The 16,697-nt window shown below is 48.2% G+C and overlaps 1 protein-coding gene across 3 annotated transcripts in view; it reads right to left on the reverse strand.

The window, feature by feature from the left end:
• Positions 1-16,595, reverse strand: part of LOC110569332 (zinc finger protein 37A-like) — a 34,516-nt gene extending 17,921 nt beyond the window's left edge. For 2 of the 3 annotated variants that reach the window (XM_064376472.1, XM_064376473.1), the window contains exons 1-2: positions 15,990-16,595; positions 15,176-15,274 (exon numbers count right to left, since the gene is read on the reverse strand). In XM_064376472.1, coding sequence (XP_064232542.1) covers positions 15,176-15,274; positions 15,990-16,164 — 274 coding nt within the window. In that variant the 5' untranslated portion in view covers positions 16,165-16,595. Of the gene's footprint in view, positions 1-8,975; positions 10,028-15,175; positions 15,275-15,989 lie in introns of those variants that run through there. The other variant, XM_064376471.1, reaches the window with a different exon arrangement.
• Positions 16,596-16,697: the final 102 nt, after the last annotated feature.

Here is a 16,697-nt window from a genome sequence, read left to right on the forward strand (position 1 = left end):
TATGATTTGAAATGTGAGAATTCAGATGTAATTTTTGTCCTTCTATGGACATATTTGTAAGTTACTTTGAAGAGGATGTGTGTTTTGAAGGAGGCCATGAGCTGTGTGTTTTCAAGAGAACAGTGCAGTGCATCTTGGGAAATGTAACAAACATGAAGTTTTCTCATCTTCACAGCAAGTGCGATCAGATTGCTCCAGATTGCTTATTTGCTGTCGAGTGACATTTTTCCTTAATGAGGTTTCGGTTATTTGAACATATTTATTGGCTCTGGAAGATAATTCTGTATTTTGTTTTTACATAGCAACAACGTAAGTCTGGAAACAGTGCTCACACCTGTAATCCAGCACTTTTGGAGGTTATGGAGGGAGGATCACTTGAGGCCAGGGGTTTAAGACCAGCCTGGGCAACACAGCATCTACATCTATTTTTTGTTAATATATTTTTTAAAATTAGAAGAGAAGGATAATCCCAAGTTAGAGTTTTGTTTTGTTTTGGTTTGTAGAGACAGAGTCTCACTCTCTTGCCCAGGGTGGAGCACAGTGGTGCAATCTCAGCTTACTGCAACCTCTGCCTCCCGGGTTCAAGCGATTAACCTGCCTCAGCCTCCCGAGTAGCTGGGACTATCAGTGCCCATTTGTATGCCTGACTAATTTTTGTAAATATTACAGATGGTTTCACCATGTTGGCCAGGCTGGTCTCGAACTTCAGACCTTAAGTGATCCATCTACCTCGACCTCCCAGAGTGCTGGGATTAGAGGCATGAGCCACCATGTCCAGCTGACTTCCAGAGCTTTAATAACAGAGATGTGGTTGAAGAAGAAAAGGAAGCCATGGTCTGCAGATGGCAGGAGCTTCATGAAAAGAGGCCAGTGAAGGGCAGGACGTGAAGTTCTCTACCTACAGGAAACCAGCCCAGAGCCTCACGCAGGGACTTCAGCACAGAGGGCTGGGAAAATCTGCATGAACCTGAGCCCTGAACCTAAGACAGGACGAGGCCTTCACTGTTTTTGCAGACTCACAAGATGCAATCTCTGTGGTCCCTGCCCATGGGGCGATCTGGAATAAAGGGGACCTCACGCCTGTAATCCCAGCAGTTTGGGAGTCTGAGCAGGGCTGATCACCCGAGGTTGGGAGTTTGAGACCAGCCTGACCAATGTGGAGAAACCCAATCTCTACTAAAAATACAAAATAAGCCGGGCATGGTGTCACATGCCTGTCAACCCAGCTACTTGGGAGGCTTAGGCAGGAGAATCCCTAGAATCCGGGAGGCGGAGGTTGCCGTGAACCACGATTGTGCCATTGGACTCCAGCCTGGGCAACAAAAGCAAAATTCTGCCTAAAGGGAGGCTTCTAAATGCAAATAACATGGAATCGAATGTGCAACAGAAATACTGCCACTGATTTGGGCCGTGGAAAGGCCTAAACAGTTTACTGTAGTCCATTGCCAAGGTCATCAACGGGGTGACTCTGAAATAGTAAATTTCAGAAGCCATGGCCAAGATAGCTGCATGGGTGGGGAAGTTCTCCAAATGTCTCTGCTTCCTTCAGTAGCTCTTTATAAAATAAGCTGAGGTACTCCACTGAGGAATTTTTTTTCTTTTTTTTCTTTTTTGAGACAAAGTGTCACTCTTGTTCCCCAGGCTGGAGTGGGATAGGGTAATCTCAGCTCACTGTAATGGCTGCCTACCAGGTTCAAGTGATTCTCCTGCCTCAAACTCTCAAGTAGCTGGGATTACAGGCACCTGTCACTACACCCGGATAATTTTTTGGATTGTTAATAAAGATGGGTGTCACCATGTTGGCCAGGCTGGTCTTGAATTCATGACCTCAAGTGATCCACCCACCTCAGTCTCCCAAAGTGCTGGGATTATAGGTGTGAGCCACTGCACCTGCCCCTGCCTGGGGGATTTTAAAATCCACTGGAGATGGATATCACCTGAGTTCCATAAGGTGGCCCCTAAATAGAAGAGGCAGGATATGAGTGCCTGCAAATGTGAACTGGGTTATTGTAAAAGATGTCCATGACTCCTTACACTATGGGAAGGACATGGGACACGGCTTGCTCACTGGCATTATAAGGACCCCACGATGAAAGGAAACAATTTAATGGATAAAGCGGCTAACCACTGTGTCTATCATCAGAATATCAATGCTCCAACCAGACCTCTCATACTTCTTTTTTTTTTTTTTTTTGAGACAGGGTCTCTCTCTCTCTCTCTTCCTCCCAGGCTGGAATGCAGTGGTGCCATCTCGGCTCACTGCAAATTCCACCTCCTGGGCTAAAGTGATTCTCCTGTCTTAGCCTCCTGAATAGCTGGGATTACAGGCACACACCACCATACCCATCTAATTTTTGTACTTTATAGAGATGAGGTTTTACCATGTTGGCCAGGCTGGTATTGAACTCCTGACCTCAAAAGATCCACCCATCCTGGCCTGTCAAAGTGCTGGCATTAAAGGCATGAGCCACTGTCTCCAGCCCCTCCCATACCTCTTTTGGCCAAGGCAGTACAATTCAGAAGAACCATGCCAGGGAATACTGGCAAATGGACGTCAATGTGATGCCTGTGGCTCCTGGAGGATTTCCATACCTCCTGGTGCTTACTGATACCATCACCAGTTACACAGGTGATTTTCCAGGCCAGACTGAAAAAGCAGTAGGTCACTGATCAACCTTACTCTTTACTAGCAGAACAGTAAGTGGTATGTGTGGTCACCAATACCTCCGATTGCACTTGGAGAAACACCTCCCGGGAAATAGAAGTACATATAAAGGAAATATTCAAACAAGCAGAATGGCTGCATTCCTTCAACCAGAAGCCTCCGTTCCTCTTTTTTCACACCGCAATAAAGAACTACCTGAAACTGGGTAATTTATGAAGAAAAGAGATTTGATTGACTTACAGTTCTGAGGGCTGTACAGGAAGTGTGGCTGGGGAGGCCTCAGGAAACGGACAATCATGGCAGAAGGCAAAGGGGAAGCAGGCACGTCTTGCCATGGTGAAGCAGGAGAGAGAGTCAAGGGGGAGGGGCCACACACTTGTAAACAACCAGAGCCCATGAGCGCTCACTCACCATCACAAGAACAGCAAGGGGGAAGTCAGCCCCCATGAGCCCAGCACCTCCCACCAGGTTTCTCCCTCAATACTGGAAATGACAATTTCACACGAGATTGGGTGGGGACACAGAGACACACCATATCAAGGGTAGTTCATTCGCTGAGACTGATTGATTTATTTAGAGACGGAGCCTGGCTCTGTCACCCTGGCTGGAGTGCAGTGGTGCAATCTCAGCTCTCTGCAACCTCTGCCTCCCGGGTTCAAGCAATTGTCCTGCCTCAGCCTCCTGAGTAGCTAGGACTGTAGCATATGCCACCACAACGCCTGGCTAATTTTTGTACTTTTAGTAGAAACAGGGCTTCATCATGTTGGCCAAGGTGGTCTGGAACCCCTGAGCTCAAGGGATCTGCCTGCCTCAGCCTCCCAAAGTACTGGATTACAGGTATGAGCCACCACATCCAGCCAACCACTGAGATCACCTGGTTTCTTCCTCTGCTGGGGCCCCTCGTGGCCACTGCTCTCCTGTTACTTTACTTTTCTTTCTTTCTTTTTTTTTTTTTTTTGAAACAGTGATTTGCTCTTGTTGCCCAGTCTGGAGTGCAATGGCGCGATCTCGGCTCACTGTGACCTCCACCTTCCGGGCTCAAGCCATTCCTCCTGCCTCAGCCTCCTGAGTAACCGGGATTACAGACATGTGCCACTACGCCCAGCTAATTTTAAATTTTTAGTAGAGACAGGGTTTCTCCATGTTGGTCAGGCTGGTCTCAAACTCCCGACCTCAGGTGATCCACCTGCCTCGGCCTCCCAAAGTGCTGGGATTACATGCGTGAGCCACCGTGCCCAGCCTCTTCTTTTACTTTTCAGTCCTATATATTAAACTGATGGTAAGCTGTTTTCCTTCCATGTGCCAACATTTCCACCTTCAATTTGTATTGCAACAATACCAGCCCTTCCAGCAACTCCGGGGGACTCTAAAACTCACCTGGACTCAGCAGCCCAAGAGTTTCATTCTTCTAATTTTAGGGGACTCAGTGCCCCTGGTCAGCATGAAGTAGATACAGAAACATGACCTCCATCCCTCTTCCCTCCTGAATGAGGAGTGGAATGTGTTGGCAGGGGGTTGGAGGAACAGTTTGTAAATGTGTAACTGTATCAGACCAAATCTAGTTCAACTGGTGTTTTTTGCTTTTTTTTTTGTTTTTGTTTTTTGATTTTTTTGATGGAGTTTCACTCTTGTCGCCCAGACTGGAGTGCAATGGCGAGATCTCAGCTCACTGCAATCTCCCGGTACCCTGAGCATGCCCAGATTAACTAACCGTGCAACCATGGAGTGAAACCTAAAGGTAATGGACACAATGCAACCTCCACCTCCCAGGTTCAAGCGCTTCTCCTGCCTCAGTCTCCGGAGTAGCTGGAATTACAGGCATGCGCCACCACGCGTGGGTAATTTTTGTATTTTTAGTAGAGATGGGGTTTCACTGTTTTTGGCAAAACCCCGTCTCTCCTTACCTCAGGTTCTTGTACCCTGGTCCTCAGGTGAACCACCAGCCTCAGCCTCCCACAGTGCTGGGATTACAGGCCTGAGGCACCGCTCCAGGCCTCAGTTCAACTTTTATGTAGTAAAGTTGTCAGTTGCTTTTCAATTGCCATGGACTCCCAGGTTAAAGGTCACATACCCTGAGCATGCCCAGATTAACCAAGCATGCAACCGTGGACTGGAGCCTAAGAGTTTGGACTGAGGAGACGCGACGGGATCCATTTAAGAAGCCTAAGAAGCGGACACGCCACAGCAGGAGCCAGGAACCAATCAGATTGAGTTTTGGTATCACCCCCCCCATGGCAGGATCCAGTCAGATCACACCTCCCAGCATTCCTTCATTGCAAGATCCAATCAAATCCTAAACTTATAAAACCTGACACAGCCCCCAGCTGGGAAAGGGAGATTTAAGGGTTTCCTCCTGTGTTCTTGCCAGTTGACGTACACAAAAGCTTTACTTCTCTCTCTTTCCCTCTGCCCCAAACGGAGTTTCGCTCTTGTTGCCCAGGCTGGAGTGCAATGGCGCAATCTCAGCTCACTGCAACTTCTGCCTCCCAGGTTCAAGCAATTCTCCTGCCTCAACCTCCAGAGTAGCTGGGATTACAGGCACCCTCCACCATGCCCAGCTAATTTTTTTTTTTTTTTTTGAGACAGAGTTTTGCTCTTGTTTACCCAGGCTGGAGTGCAATGGCGCAATCTCGGCTCACCGCAACCTCTGCCTCCTGGGTGTAAGGCCGGTTGCCTCACCGGGAGCACGGACGCAGACCACCCCCCTTCTTTTCAAAAGCTTGGACAATCCCGGACGAGCTTAGGCAAGCTCAGACATGCTCAGGCTTTTTCCCTTCTCCTATGCTCACACAGCCTGACCTTCCCTTAAAAGAGCCCAGTATGCAAACAAGATGTGGTAACTCTAGCGTCTTAACAACCAATAGCAGCCAAGTCTTAATAACCAATAGCAGCCGAGTCTTAACAACCAATAACAGCCGAGTCTTAACAACCAATAGCAGCCAAGTCTTAACAACCAATAGCAGCCGAGTAATTCCAACCAACAACAAGCCAAGTCCTAAGGCTTGTAACTTACCCAATAGCAGTCCTGCTCTCCCACAACCAATTGAGATGTTTCACTCCCTATAATACCCCGTCTGAGAGGAGTTCATACTACTTCTCTGGCCCCTCCTGTCGGACCACAGAACTTCACCTGGGAGCCTGAATAAATTCCCTTGCATTGGATTATTTTCATGCTGGCCTCAGTTTCTTCGTTTTATCCTCGGCGAGAACAGACCTTACACTGGGTTCAGGCAATTCTCCTGCCTCAGACTCCTGAGTAGCTGGGATTACAGGCACGTGCCACCATGCCCAGCTAATTTTTTGTATTTTTAGTACAGACGGGGTTTCACCATGTTGAGCAGGATGGTCTCGATCTCTTGACCTCGTGATCCACCCGCCTCGGCCTCCCAAAGTGCTGGGATTACAGGCGTGAGACACAGTGCCCGGCCCCTAATTTTGTATTTTTAGTAGAGATGGGCTTTCTCCATGTTGGTCAGGTGGGTCTCAAACTCTGGACCTCTGGTGATCCACCTGCCTCCGCCTCCCAGAGTGCTGGATTACAGGCAAGAGCGACTGTACCTGGTCAAAAAAGCTTAATTTCTCAAAAGGTGGAGCCATGCTATTGGCTGCTATATACTTTGGGGAGCGAGTCCATTGACTGCTCAGTAACATATATGAGAACCATATGTGAACTTGAATTCCTAAAACATTTAAGTTAGTTTCAGTAAAAAATGCTTTCCTAGTACATCAAAGCAATAGAAGTTCAATTTCCCTTTTTCTAAGAATTTAGGCAAGTTCAACTTACATAAGTACTTATGTAGCTCTATAAGCCAATCAAAACAGAGAGCCTTTAAAACTCTATATTGTGGCTCACACCTGTAATCCCAGCACTTTGGGAGGCTGAGGCAGGTGGATCACTTGAGGTCAGGAGTTCAAGACCAGCATGGCCAACATGGTGAAACACCATCTCTACTAAAAATACAAAAATGCATTAGGTGTGGTGGTGTACACCTGTAATCCCAGCTACTTGGGAGGCTGAGGTAGGAGAATTGCTTGAACCAGTGAGCCAAGATCTCACCATGGAAATCCAGCATGGGCAACAGAACGATACCCTGTATAAAGAAAAAAAAAAGAGAGAGAGAGAGAGACTATCTGAGAAACAGACATATATTTTCAGATCAGGAATATTGACATGATTATATAATGAAGAAATGCAGTCTAAACTGGATATTCTCTGGTGGAGATTGGGGGAAGTCAACCAACTTCCACTGGACAGAACATAACTTGCATCAATTACCTACAATTTCCAAAGAGGTGTAAAATAACTTACATCAATTACCTACAATTTCCAAAGAGGTGTAAAATAACTTACATCAATTACCTACAATTTCCAAAGAGGTGTAAAATACCTGAAAGAATGAACAGGGTTGGATTCAAACAACTTGGTCTTCCAAATATGCTTCATTTTTCATTGAAACATAATTTTCTTTTTATGCTTGCGTCATTCTCTTCAGGAAGTAGAGCCCTGGGTAATTTTTTTCTTTCTTTCATCCATTTTTTTTTTTTTTTTTTTTTTTTTTGAGAGAGAGTTTTGCTCTTGTTGCCCAGTCTGGAATTCAATGACCCGATCTCAGCTCACTGCAACCTCCACCTCCCGAATTCAAGTGATTCTCCTGCCTCAACCTCCCAAGTAGCTGAGATTACAGGCACCCAACACCATGCCCAGCTAATTTTTGTATTTATAATAGAGATGGGGTTTCACCATGTTTGCCAGGGTGGTCTAGAACTCCTGACTTCAGGTCATCCACCCACATTGGCCTCCCAAAGTGATGGAATTACAGGCTGGTGGCACCGTGCCTGGGGGTTGGCAAACGTCTTTGTCCTTGGTCAGATCACAAAGATCCTCTACATCTTTAACGCAACCTTGTTTTTTCTGTTTTTGTTGTTTTTTTTTGTTTTTGTTTATGAGATGATGTCTCAAAAGCATTGAGATTTAATTCACTAGGCTGGAGTGCAGTGGCATGATCTTCGCTCCCTGCAACCTCTGCCTCTTAGCAGAGAGTGAGGCAGTGATTCTCTTGCCTTGGCCTCCCAAATAGCTGGGACTACAAGTGCACACCACCACATCCAGCTAATTTTTGTATTTTTAGGAGAGACGGTTTCACCATCCTTGTCAGGATGGTCTCATTCTCTTGACCTTGTGATCTGCCTGCCTTAGCCCCCCAAGGTGCTGGGATTACAAGTGTGAGCCACCACACCCACACACCAAACTGTTTTCTAGAGCTCTGTACCTTTTTTTTTTTGAGATGGAGTCTCACTCTGTCACCCAGGCTGGAGTGCAGTGACATGATTTTGGAGGAAGAGTCTATTCTCATACCATCTCCATCTTTATCTGTGGCTTGAGGCCTGTGTCTGGGAACATGAAACACAAGCCCCAGCCCTGGAGCAGGAGAGCCTCCCAACCTTCCCCCAAATGCTACAGGTATGTGGGATGCGAATGCCCCTAAGAGAGAGATTGAGGACAGCTTTTTTTTTTTTTTCTTTTTTTGAGACAGAGTCTTGCACTGTTGCCCAGGCTGGAAGACAGTGGCACAATCTTAGCTCACTACAACTTCCACCTCCCAGGTTCAAGTGATTCTCCTGCCTCAACCTCCAAGTAGCTGGGATGACAGGCATCCACCATGGCACCCAGCTAATTTTTTATATTTTTAGTAGAGACGGGGTTTTCACCATGTTGGCCAGGCTGGTCTTTTTTCTTTTTCTTTTTTCTTTTTTTGAGACGGGGTTTTGCTCTTGTTGCCTAGGCTGGAGTGCAATAATGGTGTTATCTTGGCTCACTGCAACCTCCACCTCCCAGGTTCAAGTGATTCTTCTGCCTCAGCCTCCCAAGTAGCTAGGATCACAGGTATGGATCACAGGTATGCGCCACCACACCCAGCTAATTTTTCATATTTTTAGTAGAGACGTTTTCTCCATGTTTGGCAGGCTGGTCTCGAGCTCCTTATCTCAGGGGATCTACCTGCCTCAGCCTCCCAAAGTGCTGGGATTACAGGCGTGAGCCACCTCGCTCAGCCGACTATGCTTTTCTTAAGCCACCAAATTGACAGAATTTCATCCCGATATGGGACCTCTGCCTAGGTGGTATCGTAGTTTTGGTGGAGGGCTCTTCCCTGATGTCCCTCCTGGATGTTTGGTGGCCGCATGATGTGACTTGGTGACAGTCCCGCCATCTCCTCTTCACCCACGCAGCTTCTCTCTGGTGTGGAGCTGGTGATGTCAGGTGAGGTTTGCCTTCTGGGAGATCTTCCCACCGTGTGAGCACTGGTAGGCCTTTCTCCCCATGTGAGTCTGCTGGTCTGTGATGTGAGTCTGCTGGTCTGTGATGTGAGTCTGCTGGTCTGTGATGTGAGTCTGCTAGTGTGTGATGTGAGTCTGCTGGTGTGTGATGAGGCAGGAGTTCTGGGAGAAGGCTTTCTCACACTCTGCGCACCTGTAGGGCTTCTCCCCATGTGAGTCCTCTGATGCAGGATAAGGTATGATTTCTGGAAAAAGGCCTTTCCACAGTCACTGCAGCCATAGGGCTTCTCTCCTGTGTGGACTCTGTAGTGGATGATGAGGCACGTTTCCGGGAGAGGGACCTCCCGCATTCCCTGCAGCCATAGGGCTTCTCTCCCGTGTGGGAGCGATGGTGCTCGATGAGGCGTGACTTGTGGGAGAAGGTTTTCTCACACTCCAAACACTGGTAACGCTTTGCTGCGGCAGGGGAGGTCCCAGGGACAGAGAGACCTGGCTTCTGGAAGATCGTTTTACCATGTCTGCTGGCTCTACTGGGTTTCTCTTTTGTGTGAATTCCCTTTCTGTTGGGGCAAACCTTCTTCCTGAAACCACTCCCTCATTCACTGCACCCAAAGGATATCTCCCCAGTGTGGACCCCGTGATGTACCATGAGGTCCAATCTGCAGGAGAAGGCTTTCCTACACTTTGTGCCTGTGTGGGGTTTCTCACTACTGGCTCCCTGATCTGCCTGAAGGCCTGCGTTATAGCTTAAAGCTTTTCTACACTGGTCACATTCACGTGGATTCACTCCTGAAGGTGGAGTTTCAAGCTTCGAATAGAGAAACAAGTTCCCACGGCTGTCACACTCAAATCTCCTCCTTGCCAGGTAGGAATTAGGAGTGAGGTCCAGGTGGACTTTCCACACGAGTCACAGGTGTGACCTCCTGTTTGGAGGGAATGAGGTTTGTGTTTTGATGTTTTCCCCCAAGTTGGTTATATTCATGAAGCCCGTTTTGGGTCCAGTCTTTCTCGTGTAAAAGACAGCATCGCTCAAATGTTGGTCTTGTTGCTGTTGTCTACCTGGTTGGGTAACAACTTGCCAAACTTCTAGAAAAAATAACACAAACTTTGTTGTTGTTGTTGTTGTTGTTGTTTTGAGATGGAGTCTTGCTCTGCTGCCACGCTGGAGAGCAGTGGTACAATCTTGGCTCACTGCAACCTCCGCCTCCCCGGTTCAAACAATTCTTCCACCTCAGCCTCCCAAGCAGCTGGGGATACAGGTGCCTGCCACCACACCAGGCTAACTTTTTGTATTTTTAGTAGAGACGGGGTTTCACCATGTTGGCCAGGATGGTCTTGATCCTTTGACCTCCTGATCCGCCTCAGCCTCCCAAAGAGATGGGATTACAGGCATGAGCCACCACACCCAGCTGTTGTTGTTTTGTGAGATGGAGTCTGGCTCTGTCGCCCAAACTGAAGTGCAGTGGCGTGATCTCGGCTCGCTGCAACCTCCACCTCCCAGGTTCAAGTGCTTCTCCTGCCTCAGCCTCCCAAGTAGCTGGGATAACAGGCATGAGCCATCACACCTGGCTAAATTTTGTATTTTAGTAGAGATGGGATTTCAAGATGTTGGCCAAGCTGGCCTTGAACTCCTGACCTCAAGTGATCCACCTGCCTCAGCCTCCCAAAGTGCAGGGATTACAGATGTGAGCCACCGCACCCGCCATACACTTATTTAATCTTGGAGTATTCTATCACAAAATTAGTGCAGAAAAGCTTGCAGGGAAGATTCATTTTGTGATTTCAAGCCTCACTGCCTGTAATCTCAGATACTCGGGTGGCTGAGGCGGGAGGACTGCTTGAGTCTGGGAGGTTGAAGCTGTAGTGAGCTGTGATCACACCACTGCACTCCAGCCTGGGTGATGGAGTGAAACTCTGTCCCAAAAAGTAGTAAAGGCAAGTGCCTAGTCCCTCCCTTAAGGACAAGGTTACACAAAGGCCTTCATGATCAGCACTTCCTGCGTGCTCCCCACCTTATGCTCCCTTTCATTCTGTTTACTGACTGACTGGATTTTCTCAAAGCATGAGGTCCTTTTTTTTTTTTTTTTTGAGACGGAGTTTTGCTCTTGCTGCCCAGGCTGGAGTCCAATGGTGCTATCTTGGCTGACTGCAGCCTCTACCTCCTGGGTTCAAGCAATTGTCCTGCCTCAGCCTCCAGAGTAGCTGGAATAACAGGCACCCACCATGACACCTGGTTAATTTTTTCTATTTTTAGTAGAGATGGGTTTTCACCATGTTGTCTAGGCTAGTCTCCAATTCCTGGCCTCAGGTGATCCACCCGCTTTGGCTTCCCAAAGTGCTAGGATTACAGGCGTGAGCCACTGCGCCCGGCCATTAGGTTCTTATTTATTTTTTGGAGACGGAGTCTCACTGTCGCCCAGGGTGGAGTGCAATGGCGTGATCTCAGCTCACTGCAACCTCTGCTTCCTGGGTTCAAGCAATTCTCCTGCCTCAGCCTCCCAAGTAGCAGGAACTGTCTATGGCCATACCACCCTGCATGTGCCTGATCCCGTCTGAGTAGCTGGGACTACAGGCACATGCCACCACACACAGCTAATTTTTGTATTTTAGTAGAGATGGGGTTTCACCATGTTGCCCAGACTGGTCTTGAACTCTTGAGCTCAGGCAGTCCGCCCACCTCAGCCTCCCAAAGTGCTAGGATTGCAGGTGTGAGCCATCGTACCAGGCTGTAGGTCCTTATGAAATTACCTTAGAGCTAGAGGTCTTTTCTGCAGTGACTTATTCTCACATGGACTTACGGATCTTTATGATGTCCAGCAGAAGAACACTAGAGTACACACAAGCCATCCTGGCCTCAGTCATATTCCCTGCTGTCTTCTGATGCCTGTATTACCACTTTGATGATTTTATATTGAAAACAGGGTCTCACTTGAGCCTCAAACTCCCAGGCTCTGGCGATCCTCCCACCTCAGCCTCCCAATTAGCTAGGGTGACAGGTCCATGCCACCATGTGCAGCTAGGTTTTAAAATTGTTTTTGTAGATATGGGGGTCTCACTATGTTGCCCAGGCTTGTCTTGAGCTTCTGGGTTCAAGTGATCCTCCTGCCTCCCAGTTAGCTGGGATTATAAAAATTAGCCAGGCATGGAGGCTCATGCCTAGTTTTTTTTTTTTTTTCAGTAGAGATGGAGTTTTACTATGTTGCCCAGGTTAGTCTCAAAGTCCAGGCCTCAAGCAATTCTTTTGGCTCAGCCTCCCCAAATGCTGAGATTACAGGCATGAGCCACCACACCTGGTGTATCTTCATTTGCATTTTAAATGAAAGACGCTACCTTCTGCCTCACCTCTGGTGCTTATGTCCAGTCAAGGGTGTCACTCCTCTGTTAGGGGTTAGAAGTTCCTGGCCGGGTGTGGTGGCTCATGCCTGTAATCCTAGTACTTTGGGAGGCAGAGGCAGGCAGATCACCTGGGGTCAGGAGTCTGAGACCAGCCTGGCCAACATGGTGAAACCCCAACTCTATTAAAAATACAAAAATTAGCCAGGCATGGTGCATGCACCTATAATCCCAGCTACTGGGGAGGCTGAGGCAGGAGGACTGCTTGAGCCTGGGAGGTAGAGGTTGCCACGAGCTGAGATCGTGCCACGGCATTCCAGGCTGAGCAACAAACACTCTGTCTCAAAAACAAAAAAAAGTTCTGGACTATAATTGACAGCTGCCATGCCTGGAGTGTTTAGTTATTTGATTCCATTACTGGTGAGACAGGGTTACGCTCTGTTGCCCAAACTTGGAGGAACCACAGCTCATTACAGCCTCAACCTCCTGTGCTCAAGTGATCCTCCCCGCTCAGCCCCCTGATTAGATGAGGCTACAGGTGCATGCCACTATGCCTGGCTAATTTTTGTATTTTTAATAGAAATGGGGTTTTGCCATATTGGCCAGGCTGGTCTCAAACTCCTAACCTCATGTGATCTGTCTGCCTCAGCCTCCCAATGTGCTGGGATTACAGGTGTGAGTCACTGAGCCTGGACCCTGAACAAGCATTTAATAGGATAGATGGTGCCAGCTGCAAATAACCCAGCCCCTTTGTTTTCTGTGGCAGAAACTTGCTGATCAGCATGAATCAATGCCACACAAGGGTGAGCTGGGAGGGAGACAGCAGTGATTTAAACTCATCAAGTTGGCCAGGTGTGGTGGCACATACCTGTAATCCCAGCACTTTGGGAGGCCGAGGTGGGCAGATCACAAGGTCAAGAGATCGAGATCATTCTGGCCAAAATGGTGAAACCCTGTCTCTACTAAAAAGACAAAAATTAGCCAGGCGTGGTAGCACATGCCTGTAGTCCCAGCTACTCGGGAGGCTGAGGCAGAAGAATCACTTGAACCCGGGAGTCGGAGGTCACAGTGAGCCAAGATGGTGCCACTGCACTCCAGCCTGGTGACAGAGTGAGACTCCATCTCACAAGAAATTTAAAAAATCAAGTCATCAAGTTACACTAAAGGACAGGAATGGCTTTCACCAGTTTGCGGCTGTGACGAAGAGAATGGGGACTGAATTATACATGTAGCAAATGATTTTGAGGTATTTCATGGTGAAAGAAAAAGATGAAAAGTAAAACAAATGGCACAAAATAACAGCTCTTTTAACATAGGGGAGATAAATGAAATCTCTGAACACAAGAGAAAGCCTGTCTTATAACCACAGGGAAAAGACTGAAGATCCTACAGGAAGACTTAGCAACCAAGGTCTTAGTGGGGACGGCAGAGCAGAATAAAAGGACAAATGAAAATAGACGGTCGGGCATATGGATCATGCCTGTAGTCCCACCTCAGGAGGCTGAGGCAGGAGCATCCCTTGAGCCCAGGAGTTCGAGAACACCCTGGACAACATAGGGAGACCCCATCTCTACAAAAATAAATAAAAAATTGGCTCCGTGTGAAGGCGTGTGCCTGTAGTACCATCTACTCAGGAGGCTGAAGTAAGAGGATCACTTGAGCCCAGGAGTTGGAGGCTGCAGTGACCTATGATCACTCCATTGCACTCCAGTCTGGATGACAGAGCAAGACCTTGTCTCAAAGAGGGCCAGGTGCAGTGGTTCAAGTCTGTAATCCCAGCACCTTGGGAGGCAAAGGTGGGAGGATCACCTGAGGTCAGGAGTTCAAGACTAGCCTAGCCAACATAGAGAAACCCCATCTCTACTAAATATATATACATATATATATATACACACACACACAAAAATTAGCTGGGTATGATGGCACACACTTGTAATCCCAGGTAAGCAGGAGGCTGAAGCAGGAGAATCACTTCAACCCAGGAGGCAGAGGTTGCAGTGAGGCGAGATCACACCACTGCCCTGCAGCCTGGGTGACAGAGCCAGATTCTGTATCAAAAGACAAAGAAAACAGACTATGCCTTTCTCTAAAATCCAGGAACAGGAAAGGAATTGTGCAGTGATGTGTGCAAGTGGCAGGATCACTGAGCATCTCAAGGTTTAGGGCCGAATGTCTTAAACAAAGATCTCAGCTTCTTGCAAAGATCCGAGGCTTTTTTTTTTTTTTTTGAGACAGAATCTCGCTCTATTGCCCAGGCTGCAGTGCAATGGCGCAATCTTGGCTTATAACCTCTGCCTCCCAGGTTCAAGTGATTCTCCTGTCTCAGCCTCCCGAGTAGCATGCCACCACACCTGGCTAATTTTTGTATTTTTAGTAGAGATGGAGTTTCACCATGTTGGACAGGATGGTCTCGATCTCCTGACCTCAGGTGATCCATCTACCTTGGCCTCCCAAAGTGCTGGGATTACAGGCGTGAGCCATTATCCTGAACCAAGATCCCAGGCTTTTAAGAACAGTTGCCTGAAGCAAGAGAACATCCAGCCAGGTGTGGTGGCTCACACTTACAATCCCAGCACTTTGGGAGGCCGAGGTGGGTGGATCACCCGGGGTGAGGAGTTTGAAACCAGCCTGACCAATATGGTGTAAACCCCACCTCTACTAAAAACACAAAATTAGCTGGGTGTGGTGGCGGACGCCTGTAATCCTAGCTACTTGGGAGGCTAAGGCAGGTGAACTGCTTGAACCCGGGAGGTGGAGGTTGCAGTGAGCTCAGATTGCACCACTGCACTCCAAACTGGACAACAGAATAAGACTCCTTCTCAAAACGAGCAAACATCCATGGTTCTGCTTTGTAGACTTCCAGGAGCCTCATACCCCGACCCCTGTAGGCCACCAGCTCACCTGCGAAGTGCCATGTGTCCATCTCCTCCTCCTCCTCTATCCATGGCTCTTTCCCCTGCTCCAACCTGAAGATCACAGCTGGTTTGCCAACTTGACACCCTGTTTGGGAGAAACAGTTATCGGATTTGTGCTGAGCCAGCTGGGCCTTCCCAGCAAGTGGACTGTTAGTTCAGCCTGCAGAACAAAAGGTGGACATCTCAGCCACGGAAAAGCTGATTCACTTGGGAGGTAACTCCACAAAGACTCCAAGTGAGATCCAGACTCTTTGACTGCTGAAACCCAAGGCCAAGCCCTTTTATTTTTGACACAGGGTCTTGTTCTTTTGCCCAGCTTGGAGTGCAGTGGCACAATCACAGCTCACCACAGCCTCAACCTCCTGCACTTAAGCAATCCTCCTGCCTCAGCCTCCCGAGTAGCTGGGACTACAGGCATGCATCACCATGCTCAATTTTTTAATGTTTTTGTAGAGACGGGGTCTTGCCATGTTGCCCAGGCTAGTCTTGAACTTGGGCCTCAAGCGATCCTTCCATTTCAGACTCCCAAGTAGCTGGGACTGCAGGCACATGCCACCATGCCTGGCTAATTTTTTATTTTTAATTTGTATAGATTGAGTCTTGCTATGTTGCCCAGTCTGGTCTTGAACCCGTGGCCTCAAGCAATCCTCCCACCTCAGCCTCCCAAAGTGCTGGGATCACAACCATGAGCCACCACGCCTAGCCTAGCACTTTTAGTGCACGAGAGGCTTCCCAGTTTTATACAACTAAGAAAAGAAAGAGGTCATGTAACCCGAGGAACACTGGGAACCCTTCCTCACCCACAGAGAGCAGGTGGCTGCAGTCCTCCAGCATCACGTCCTGGTCCAGGGTCCTCTGCTCCAGGTCCAGCTGCTGCCACTCTTTCCAGGTGAAGCCCACAGCCACATCCCCAAAGGACAGTGACCCTGGAACAGCACATGGCTGCTTAATGTGGAGTGGTTGGCAATGTACCATGGCAAAGGCATAGAGGAACTAGATCTTACCGCCTTCCAGGGTCACTTTCCCCGTGTTAAGTAATACAGGAGCTTAGCACACCCCTAACTTTGTACTACATTTTGTGGGAGAGAAAAAAAGATTAGGAAAAAAAATCTTGGCAGGGTGTGGTGGCTCATGCCTGTAATCCCAGCACTTTGGGATGCTGAGGCAGGTGGATCGCTTGAGGTCAGGAGTTCGAGACCAGCCTGGCCAACATGGCAAAACCCCATCTCTACTAAAAATACAAAAATTAGCTGGGCATGGTGGCAGGTGCCTGTAATCCCAGCTATACAGGAGGCTGAGGCAGGAGAATCGCCTGAACCTGGGAGACAGAGGTTGCAGTGAACTGAGGTCCTGCCATTGCACTCCAGCCTGAACAACCGAGTGAGACTCCATCTCGAAAAAAAAAGAAAAATCGAGGAGAGAGATCCAAGATGGCTGATCACTAGCAGCTCGGGCACGTAGCTCCCAGTGAAAGCGCAGAGAACGAGAGGACGCCACACTTTCAGACG

Source organism: Aotus nancymaae, unplaced genomic scaffold, assembly GCF_030222135.1.
Source record: "Aotus nancymaae isolate 86718 unplaced genomic scaffold, 86718_ANA_hifiasm-v0.15.2.pri h1tg000015l_0, whole genome shotgun sequence".
Lineage (NCBI taxonomy): Eukaryota > Metazoa > Chordata > Mammalia > Primates > Aotidae > Aotus > Aotus nancymaae.